The 11,576-nt window shown below is 41.4% G+C and overlaps 1 protein-coding gene across 1 annotated transcript; it reads right to left on the bottom strand.

Moving 5' to 3' along the window:
• Positions 1–1,371: 1,371 nt before the first annotated feature.
• On the bottom strand, positions 1,372–6,093 carry LOC308217607 (histamine H3 receptor-like; the record flags this gene model as incomplete). Its single annotated transcript, XM_080610772.1, has 3 exons — positions 1,372–2,499; positions 3,024–3,190; positions 5,805–6,093. The coding sequence occupies 3 exons, from the start codon at positions 6,091–6,093 to the stop codon at positions 1,714–1,716; spliced, it is 1,242 nt and encodes a 413-aa protein (XP_080466898.1). The 3' UTR covers positions 1,372–1,713.
• Positions 6,094–11,576: the final 5,483 nt, after the last annotated feature.

The following is an 11,576-nucleotide window of genomic DNA, read 5'->3' as shown; positions in this document are numbered from 1 at the left end:
GATAGCACTGCTAAAAAAATTAAGGGAAAGGCTGGGATCTAGAATTGTTCTGGGAGAAGAAGGACAGGAAACTCTTGGTAGGCAGAGCTGAGAACATACTGCGGAGCCCCTGATCGGACTGCCTTTGCTCCACTTGCATGATTTATTCCCTGGAAATGTTCAAAAACTGTGTAGATGAGGCCTTCCATGACATGGTTTAGTGGTGGTCTTGGCAGTTCTGGGTAATGGTTGGGCTTGATGATCTTACAGGTCTTTTCAAACCTAGTTGGTTCTATGATTCTATGACATCACAGATTATGCCACTGTGGACACCTTCGGTTCCCCAGGTATGGCTTGGGAAGAACATGACACAAACATGAGGTGACAAGCTGGGACAAGGTCAATCTCAGAAGTCCAGTTAAAACCTCAACAAAATGTTAGGACAGAACTGAGAGCAACCTGCGGGCACTCATGTACCTCAGGTCACGACAACCCCAGTCTAATGTGCTCCGGGGCCCAAGGTTTATGTCAGGGGTCGGGGTCCAAGTGAGGTTGGTCATGGCAGTTAAGGCATTTTGGGTACCTACAAGGCTCTCACACAAACAGCAATAAAACCAAATTTTCCTTACCAAGATTTGCTCAGCAAGAGGTCCTTCATCAGTTCTTTTGCTTAAAGTCCAAGGATGTTTTATGCAGGACTATGCTGTTGTTCAGAAATTAAACCGAAATGCCAAGTCTGCAGTATCCAGACATTCCTCCTAGAAAGTGTAGCACTGTCTTTTATTCAGTTCTAGTTTTTGCACTTAGATACACACACGAATTTTTTTTATAAAAGCTTTTTCTTCACATATTTTCATAGCAATTTTTAAGTTCTGTACTACAAAGTAGAGTTTTACTCTGGTATCACAGTATCACAGTATGTTAGAGATTGGAAGGGACCTCAAAAGATCATCTAGTCCAATCCCCCTGCCGGAGCAGGGACACCTAGATGAGGTTACACAGGAATGTGTCCAGGTGGGTTTTGAATGTCTCCAGAGAAGGAGACTCCACAACCCCCCTGGGCAGCCTGTTCCAGTGTTCCGTCACCCTCACTGAGAAGAAGTTTCTTCTCAAGTTTAAGTGGAACCTCTTGTGTTCCAGTTTATACCCATTACCCCTTGTCCTATCGTTGTTTGCCACTGAGAAGAGCCTGGCTCCATCCTCGTGACACTGCCCCTTTATATATTTATATACACTAATAAGGTCACCCCTCAGTCTCCTCTTCTCCAAACTATAGAGACCCAGCTCCCTCAGCCTTTCCTCATAAGGGAGATGCTCCACTCCCTTAATCGTCTTAGTAGCCCTGCGCAGGTAGTAACAAGACAAGGGGGAATGGCTTTAAACTGACAGAGGAAAGATTAGACTAGATATAAGAAAGAAGCTTTTACTGTGTGGGTGGTGAGACACTGGCACGGGCTGCCGGAGAAGCTGTGGCTGCTCCATCCCTGGCAGTGTTCAAGGCCAGGTTGGATGGGACTTTGAGCAACCTGCTCTAGTGGAAGGTGTCCCGGCCCGTGGCAGGGGGTTGGAACTGGATGAGCTTTAGGGTCCCTTCCAATGCAAACCACTCTATGATGTAAGGAGTTGCACCTGTTTATTTATTCAGAAATCTAGTACCTGGTAATTCCAGAATTACGCAACTAAATCACAGCCCTCATTCAGCTTCTCTTGAGCCTTTTTTTTTTTTTTTTCGATCTAAAAGTAGCCTGATCTCAATGTTGCAGACTTTTGGGGACATAGTATTTTCATGAAAGCCATTCGAAATCTCATATGACAGAGAGGGTAGAGAAACGGATTCAGAAAGGAATTGAGCCACAAAAGCCAAAAGGTTGTTTCATACAGGGACTTATGGATGCACTCTCTTTGGCAGGCCCCACGAATGATCATTAGTAAAGTGTATGGGGCCCAGCAAATGGCAAACACACACACAATTATGGCAAGCGACTTCGCTATTCTCTTGTCCTGCTGCAGTTTTGACCCAGACCTTGAGCAGAAAGAAACAGAAAAGTAATTTTCTGGCATTACAGAATTGCCTCTGGTTGGAGATGAGCTCTCAGTTACCAAAGACTCTTTCTTTGGCCTCATGGAGGAAGAAACACTGTCCTCGGCTTCCAGTGAAGGAGAAAACACTCCTTGCCTCAGCGAGAGGCAGGATCTCCAAGACAGGCTACTGGTCCTTGGATGCTCACAGTCCTGGGTGCTGCCGCCCCACTGGCACCTCTGGATGTTGTGGAAGATGTGCACGTTGAAGTAGGTCACCAAGAGCAGAGGCACAAAGAACTCCAGGGTGGATGCACACAGGAGGAAGAGCCAGTTGCTGAAGAACTCGGCATAGCACTGGTCCGCTGGTACCACGCTGTGTCCAGCCACGTGCTCCCAGAAGAGGATTGCTGGGCAGTAGAGGAGGAAGGCAAAGACCCAGATGGCCACCATCTTGATGACAGGGTTGGACGTTATTCCCTGCCGGGCTCTGTAAGATACCTGTGAAGGCATCAAGAGGACTTATTGCCTCATGTCCACAGGAAGTCGCTGCAGTTGGCCCCCACTCTCTATCCTGCTTGTTCTTGCTCCTAATCTTCTCCAGGATTATTTGGGACCATATCCCAGGTCTAGACATTCTCCCCAGTGTTCTTCACTGCGCTAGCCCCACTGCCTTTTCCTCCCCTGCTTGATTTTAGGTCCAAACCCAAATCCAGTTTACTTTGAACTTCCTTTTTTATTGTCCCCTTTTTATCCTGCCTTACCCTTTTCACCCTGCTCTCCCTCAAGCAACCTGCAGCAGAAATTATGAGAAAAGTTCTGCTCTGGACTGGAGCATGCTCCATGCAGAACTTTCATCACATCAAGCTGCAAATACCCAATAATCTCCACATGCCAATGTATTTTTGAGGGCTATTATCTCAACTACATTTGAGCTTATGCTCACCAACATGGCAAAGGTTGGTAAATGCAATCCTCCTGTGATCTTTTAACAAAATCAGAGAAGCTATAAACAAGGTACTTACAGCTTTAGTAACTGACAGAAAACGATCATAGCTGATAAGAACAATGCTGAATACTGAAGCTGTGCACAGGAGATAGTCCATAACTAGCCAGAGCTTGCAGACACCTCTTCCCAAGTGCCATTTCCCTGTCAGGCTGTAAGGGATGTAGAGAGGCATGCAGAACACACCTATGGGAAGCAACCACAGAGGCACCATTTGGTTGATATGGATTGCAAACAGTAGTCTTGGAAGCAGAGAGAGACAATATTCTGGTATATGGCTAAAAAAAAAAATAAAAAATAAATATTAAATCTATTATGGTGAATAAGCAATTTATATACAGAAATTCTTATATTCCCATGAAATCTGACAGCATCTTTCTATGTATTAGATCTTACTGCACTTATGTACACCAATTGTTGGGAATAAGTTCAAGACAAATCTGCAAAGAAGGGTCTGCTGAATAAGAAAACTGCAGTCTAACTAACTTAGAGTCTCTAAAGATACATAATCGGTGCTGCAGCATGTATGCATTGTGGCTGTGCTCTGACATGTGATCTCATCTCTGTATATCTTCTAGTCTTTTATCTGTGTTAGTTTTCCCCCAAACACATATACAGATGTTGCTGATGTTGGTTATTATTGTGAGATTGGTAAGTATTTGTAAGCTACAGAGCATATATGGGGCAGTCTGCGCGGTGTCCAGAAACCTTTTCTACAAGAAATAGAGTAGGCAAAGCAGAGCTATGAAACCTTCTCCCATTTTTAAGGAATGTTTTAATCTCATACTGGTTCTCCAGCTGAGATTAACTCCAGAAATCATTTTCTGTTTGTTACATTTGTTTTTTGTCCAAAACGCCTTCTACTGAAGTGTTTTCATAAAAAAGTCATGTCTCAGTTTTATTTTTAAGCCAGGAACTTCTTCATTTTACCACTAATATTTTTTTTCAAAAGTATGGTGCGATATCTGATGCTACATTCCTGAAAATGCTGATCTACCAGAGACAAACAGAAAACTGTATGCAGCTTCAAGATCATTTCAAGCTCCTCATATTCTTCTTTTCTTAATACGTACATCAAGAGCTTAGAATTTACTGAACATATCCGGGCTGATGTGGCCCACTGACAGCTGATAGACTGTTAGCAACAGGGAAATGCACACAGAGGTTTCACTACTGATGACTTGTTTTAACACACACCTTAAACACAAGCAGCATCCCTTTTGTACAAAACACTCATTTTTCATACTTGCTGATGACAGCTGCTGCTCTCATCAACTTCAATGGGATTGATGTTTGGCACCATGTAAAAAAGTAACAACTACTTTTAGCTATAGATATGAATACAGATGCAAGAACCAGACTTTAAGCATTTATATTTGAAACTATTCTCACTTTTACTAATCAATAGATACAAAAGATGTGAGTCATATGCCTAGAAAGATTTCAGACTTCTAAGGAATTAAGAAAATATCACAGCAGCTTCAGAAAGTAAAGCATTTTCTGAATGATCCCAGAGACAAAGTCTTACGTTTAAATGGTCTATAGGCCAACATAATACTGATACAAATAATTTCCTCTTGGTTGATTTAAGACTCCATTAGGTGCCAACAACGAACAAAAACTGATGTAGAAGGTAAGTATTTAAATCTGTTGACTAAACGGTAAGACAGGAGATGAAACAGACTTTTGCAGAAGACCTGAGCAATGAAAAGGCAGTTCAAGCAAATTGTCTCGCTGAAGCAGGAAGCAAAGGCTCCAGCACACACATTATTTGGTTTCTGCTGCATGGGGAGAGCCCCAGAATTTGTCACCACAGATGATATATGGCATAAATCACAGAATTTCTTAAAAGCTAAACTCATACTTCACTACAGAGCACCAACTGCAGTTACAGGGGATGGTATTGCCAGAAGTGGAGTAAGTCGATGAGTGCTGTTTCCCTCCTTGTAAATCAGTGATTACTGGTCTCTGTGACTGCCTTAATCACTTCTGCAAGAAATACCTCCTTGCAAGACTCAAGTCCAGGTGTTTGCTGGAACATCTGCCCCACGACCACGGTTTTGTCAGGCTTTTTCTGCCACATGGGCTGAACATTGACAGGCGTTCATGCCCCCCACCTCTTTGCCTGCCATCATGCAGCACAACTGGATCTATGGTATCTCCAGGGGCTAACTTTCCTGGACTTTTGCAATGAGACTATGGAAAGAGTGGACTAATAAAGAAATCAGGTGGGAGATGCCAGCAGGCTGTTGCTGCCATCAATCCATTAGATCTATAAATTACATTTCATTGAGTTAAAGTCAGTATAAAACCATAGTCAAAGTGTTTTCTTGTAGTGTAACACACTCAAAAGCCATTAGTACTATGTAGAGAAGTAATTAATTTACCTGGATGTACCACAGGTAGCTGCATAAAAAAACAGTCACACTGCCAAACATAATCATGTTCTGAAGTGTGCGATGAACAATCTTACAGGAGGAGTGAAGCTAAATCATAAACTGTAGCAAGCAACCCCTTTCTTTCAAGTGGTATTCACTTACAATAGTTGCTCTTTTTTTCTGAAGCACCATTAAAAATATTCATATGAAAAAGGATGCATTTCTCATTCTAGCATATTGTGACACAGAATACGCTGTTAAAACACTTCATGCAGCTTCCACTATTCCTTACTCTCCCCCTCAGACACACACCTGGGAAACAGTTCTCTTCAAAGAAACCACCCACCCAGAAAACAAACCCCACTGCTTCTCCTAAGGTTCCCAGGACTAAAGCAGTACGTGCTTCCACTGCTGCGACTTACCTACTGCAAAGTCAGAAATAGCAAGATTGAGAAAGTAATAGTTACTCTGATGCCTGAGGTTTCTGTCCATGATGAAAGCCAGGATCACCAGGGCGTTTCCAAGGATGGTCACCAAAGCGAGCAACACCATGAGGGAAGCCAGCAGCACCAACACGCCCAGGGAAAACTCAGAGCTCGGTGACCGTGTGGACTGAGTCTCGTTCCACGTTCCAGCCATAAGCAGAGTTTCAGCAGTGCTGTTGTGCATGTTGCCTATCCAGCTCAGTTCAGTCTGGGAAGAAAGTTGCATCTGGCAGAGTTATCCAAAAGGCTGAGACAAGTCTATTAACAGGCTAGGATTAATACTGGCACATCCAAAGAAAAAGATCAGAATATAAAGGTAATGGAACAAAAGTCTTCAAGGCCTGAAGTCTCTAACGTTCCTTGATCTAAATGCACCAATTGGCCCGAAAACAAAATCTATAAAAAAACCACCTTATAAGCAGCAGCAAGTGCACACTTTAAAATACGTTATCTCTTTCTCTCCTGAAGATTGATCCTTATCTACTGAGGTCAGAAGAGTTAGTCTGAAAACAACTCTCTTCACAGTCAAGCAGTTGCATATTAGCATTGTATAAGCATTTTTTCACAGAATTCTGCTGAAGCTAAAAATAGATTTCATTTTCACTTCCCCAGTGATCCAAATTAAAGGATTTGAATTATTACAATTACATTTCTCTTACATTAAAATGTAGGCACTGTTGCTGCTATGCCACTTGCTAAATTTTATATTTAAGAACAAATGTATATTTCTTAATTCTGCCAGTTAAAATCCAGTTATACTCAGCAAAAGTATCACCTTTTCAGCTCATCCTAATCAGACACAAGTTTAGCTCTGGGCACAGCAAACCAAATACCTGGACTTCCAAAGACTTTGTAAGCATGGCCCATCTAATCCTCTGCTTCCTACTCCACAAAGTGCCAAATACTTAGTCGTTTTCAGGTGTGAGAAGGCATATTCCTTCCTCTTCACGATTTTCACATGTGATTCTATGATTATCCCTTTAAAAAAAAAACAAGCCATTACCTAATATGTGCAGAAAAGAGAAGCCATCCATTTTTAAATACACATTTAGAGCCATGGAAGAAATAAAGCCTACAGGAAACACTGAAGTATTGTAACAATAAACTAATTCCGTTTATTTTGCTTAAAGTACACGGAAGTTGGCAGTCTTGCATGGCTATGACTCATGCCTGCAGCTCACCATCTCCATAACACCATGGCACATCCTGCAACCGGCTTTTTGGGTCGCAGCCGTAATGCTGTGTGCTTGAGAAGATATAGGGCAAGAAAAAAGGGAAGAGGGGGTGGACAAAATGTGGGGAGGAGAGGTGCGGGACTCTAGTCCTGTCTTAGGGGGACAAAGGGAAATCACAGAATCATAGAATGGTTTGGGTTGGAAAGGACCTTAAGATCACTTAGTTTCAACACCAATATATTGTAAAAGGTAATTAAAGCAAAAGACGCAAGGTAACAGGAACAGAAGAGACCTCGGGAATAATAAAATGTGGCAGACAGACACCTGCCTCAGGTGCATGCACAAAGGTAGCCTGGGGAACACACAGGAGGGCCTAGAGCTCCCTGTGCAGTCATAAATCCAGTCAACAAGATTCCTAGAGGGTGTCAGGGAGAGCTCTCTGATACAAGTACTGAAAGGGCCAACAGGAGCTAGACCAACACACAGCTAGATCAGCTCTTCACTGGTAAAGAGGAGCTGGTTAGCGATGTGAAATCAATGGCAACCTTGGCTGCAGTGACTCTGAGGCAGAGGAGTTCAAGATGATAAAGGGGGTGAGGGAGTTGAGTAGCAGTACAGACAATGGACCAAAGGAGCAGACTTTGGTTCATTCAGGAAAGTGGTAGGTGGGATCCCATTGGAGGCAGCTCTGAAGTGCAAAGGCGCTCAGGGAACATGCAGACCTCTAAGAACAGCAGCCTCCATGCACAAGAAAAGCCCATCCCTGTTCTCAGGAAAACAAGTAGATATATCAGGACACTGGCTAACCAGGGAAGCTACAATGCGAAAAAGCAGAATGGAAGTTTGAAGCAGAAACAGACTACTAAGGAGGAATTTAGAAATGTTGCCTGGCGACTTAAGCATGATGCTAGGAAAACCAAAGCTCACCTAGAGCTGGTGCTTGTAGAAGGGCATCAAGGACAGCACGAAGAACTTCAGCCACCCCATTAACAGTAAAATGCTGAATAAGAAAAATGTTGACACTTTTTTGAATGGGGCCAGAGATGCAGTGAAAGTGGATGCAGATAAAGCTGAGGTATCCAATGCTTTCTTTACTTTATTCTTCACTAACTAGGTCTCCCTCTCCTCCATGCTTAGTGAATGAGTTCAGGGAGGAGACCTGTCAGAAGCAGGTGAAAAAAAAGAAGGGATTACTTGGCAGGACTTGACCCATAAGAAGAGCCCATGGGACCCAATGGGCTGCACCCAAGGCTGCTGAGAGAACTAGCTACCATCCTTGTACGGCCACTTTCTAAGGTCATGGAGATGAAGGGAAGTTCCCAACAGTTGAAGAAAGGCAAATGGTGCAACCATGTTCTAATGATGCCACAAGGATAAAAGTTCAGCCTCTTCTTGGTCCCTGGGAAAATAATGGAGCAAGTCCTCTTTAAAGGCATTTCTGAGGACTTGAAGAAGCAAAAGGTGATTGGAAACAGTCAGCACGGGTTTACCAAGGGTACATCATGCCTGAGAAACTCAGTTGTCTTCTTTGATAAAATGTCTAGATTAGTGGACAAGGGGGGGAGAGTCATTTGTTTTTAAAAATTAGGGAATAAATCAATGCTGAAGTTTGAATCATAGGGACTGAGGAGGAAATTTATGTGGTCTATCCATCTTTCCTGTGGAGGAAAACCTTAGCCTGGCATAAACAAGGGAGTCATTATGAGAATTGTTAAATACTCATCCAAGAAATCAACAAACAAACAAATGATACCACAAGTTTTTCAACATGTATGCTTTATTTGCTGCTTTTTTTAAGACCTGAGAAGGTCAAGTTAGAAAAACACTGTTGTGGTTTGAGTTGAACCTCAAAGTCATACGCCTACTGTCACCATGTATTTACAAGATCTATTGGACAGCTGCAAAGACAAAAGAAAACTCAAAGGCATGAAATGGTGAAATGGATGAGTGAGTGGATAGAGAGACTTGGCTTAGAAAGACTTGGCAAACGAAGTCATTTGTGTCAGTGCATGAAAGGTATGCCCAAGAGCAAAGGCTGAATAAGTATCCTACCGTAACCCTGTAAAATGTCTGATAGGGAGAAGAATTAGGATGCTGTCTTGACCAAGGCAGCTTTAATGCTGTGAGCACAGCAACCAAGTATTTGATTTACCCTAGGAGCACTAAGCAAAACTTTCAACAATTAGAAAAATACAACAAATTCTTGAAATACACAGGAGTGCTGTGACAAAACAGTTTGAACACTGTCTGTGTAATACATGACATCGAAAACATTCATTTCTAGTAGCTTCACTACTCTGTGTGGTTTCAGATTTGCTTCACATTGACAAACTCATTTTCCATTAGTACAAAATGTGGATACATTTTGCCTGTCAATAATTTTGTAGGCCATTTTTCCAAAGTAAACAACACAAAATGCAAACTGAATTTTTATGCTAAAAAACACAGGAACAGAAAAGCAGACAGCTCACTTTCCCCTTTTGGACCTACCTTTGGTTTCTCTGTTTAACAGATGCTTATTTAGTACACCAGTTATTCTATAAATGTTATAAGTGTGTGTGTTTGGGGTTTCTTAAGCCTCACGGAAAAACAAACACTACAAAATCTATGCCAGCACCTTATCTCATGACAGTGGAAACAGCTGTGCTGAATCAATGACTTCCTCCTGAAGCTGTATCTCTCTTAGCAATCAGGCTCATAATCCATAACACTATCCATGTGAGGTAAGGAAGTTTAATGAAAATGAGTGGTGAAAGATGATTCTCCAGCAGTGTGAAAACTGTTAAGAGAAGTCTTCAGTTCCAGACCTCTGAACAGAACACTATTTTAGCTCCTCAAAGCCATCACTATGATTAAGCTACTTACATGTGTTTGAATTGTGATTGCAAAAAAGTACTCTGCTTTTGTAACACTTCTGCAGCCAATTTCAAATTACATAAAAAATACTGTTTAAATTGACTATTGCTCTTCATTTTTCTGTGCATCAGATTTCTCTTTCCATATTTAATAGATTTCTATACATGTACAAAGAGGAAAGAAAATTATATAAAAGAGAAAAAAAAAGTCAATCAGTGTTTTTCACTTACGCATCCATTAAAGCCTTCTGGGTGAGCTGCAACACACAACACAAGGTAAGAAACTTTGGCACATGGAATGGCTTATAATCAAGCTCCACTGTCTTCTCCAACACATCTGTGCACTCCTTCTAGCACTGCATATTCAACTGTTTTCTTTATTAACAGCTGCTTGAGACACCTCTGTATCAGCTTGCAGACCTCTGTGAATCCCATTCTCAAGCAGTGATGGAAAAAATCCAGTTTTATACTGGTCCAGCAGCAGGGAAAATCCATACAATGCCACAGTAACAGGACACAAAGAACTGATCTAGTATAAAAATCACCTTGCCAGTTCAAATTTGTTCCAGACATTTTGATGGAGTATCTTTGCACGCGTAAATCTTTACACCCAAAAGGGTATCGTCTATTCTCGCACAGCCAGCCAATATCATCAGTCCAGTATGAACTTTGCATTGCTTGCTCTGCCAATCCAACAAGAATGTGATCATGTGTCCAAACCAGGACAATCTTTTAGGTAATCAAATAGGGCACAAATATGGTACTAAATATCATTTAAGCATGACCAAAGAGGCAGCCACTGTCAGGAAGAGAGACAGTACTGGTGAAAAGAGTAACAACCATTTATGCCCGTGATGATTTTAGAATCACATGCTTTTAGAATCTTAAAATCAATCAGGTTGGAAAAGACCTTTGAGATTATAACCAATCTCAAAATGCCATTACCATGGAAACTTTCATTCTCTGAAAATTGTCCAGAATTACTAACTTAAGTGTCCTGTGTCCTGCAAGACCACATATGGACTATATTAAAATTAGAAAAGGACAGGTATGCCAGATTAGGCAGTTCACTCACTTGCATGTTGTTTGAATTATAATGTTTGAATTACACTGTTTGAATTACACTGTTTGAATTATAATGACTACAGGGCACAATCTTGTCTTTGGTTTTTAAACCAAAATTACACTGCTCCTGTGAGTATTTATACAACCTTCCAAAAATGTAGCAGAACTGCTTCTTCACTGAGAGCTTTGTGTTCACAAATAGGACATAAATTTTAACTCAACACACACACAAACAGGTATCTCCTTCCAATGAACCACTATGGAGATATCAATAGATGATTCTTTCATAGTACTAGCTCTATATTAAAAAAAACCAAAACCAACAAAAAGTAAAACAAAAAGTACCTCAAACCCACAAACAACGAAGGACATCAAGCAAAAATTGTTATTCTTTTCAACGCACTGGATGGTGTTTGACTTGGCATAATACCATCAAAAAAAAAAAAAGAGCCTGAAAACTAGCAAAATCAGGGCAAATGCATACCTCTGCCTCACTCTTCACCAATGCCATTAAGTAAACAAAAGTTTATTCTCTACTTCTGTTTAAGATACATATGAAAAAATAGTACTATATGAGAGAGGAACTCTATCTGTAAGCCATTTATTTTAACTTT

Source organism: Psittacula echo (assembly GCF_963264785.1).
Source record: "Psittacula echo genome assembly, chromosome: 2".
NCBI classification, from domain to species: Eukaryota; Metazoa; Chordata; class Aves; order Psittaciformes; family Psittacidae; genus Psittacula; species Psittacula echo.
The sequence above is the reverse complement of the archived record's forward strand: the minus strand, read 5'-3'. Positions and strand labels throughout refer to the sequence as shown.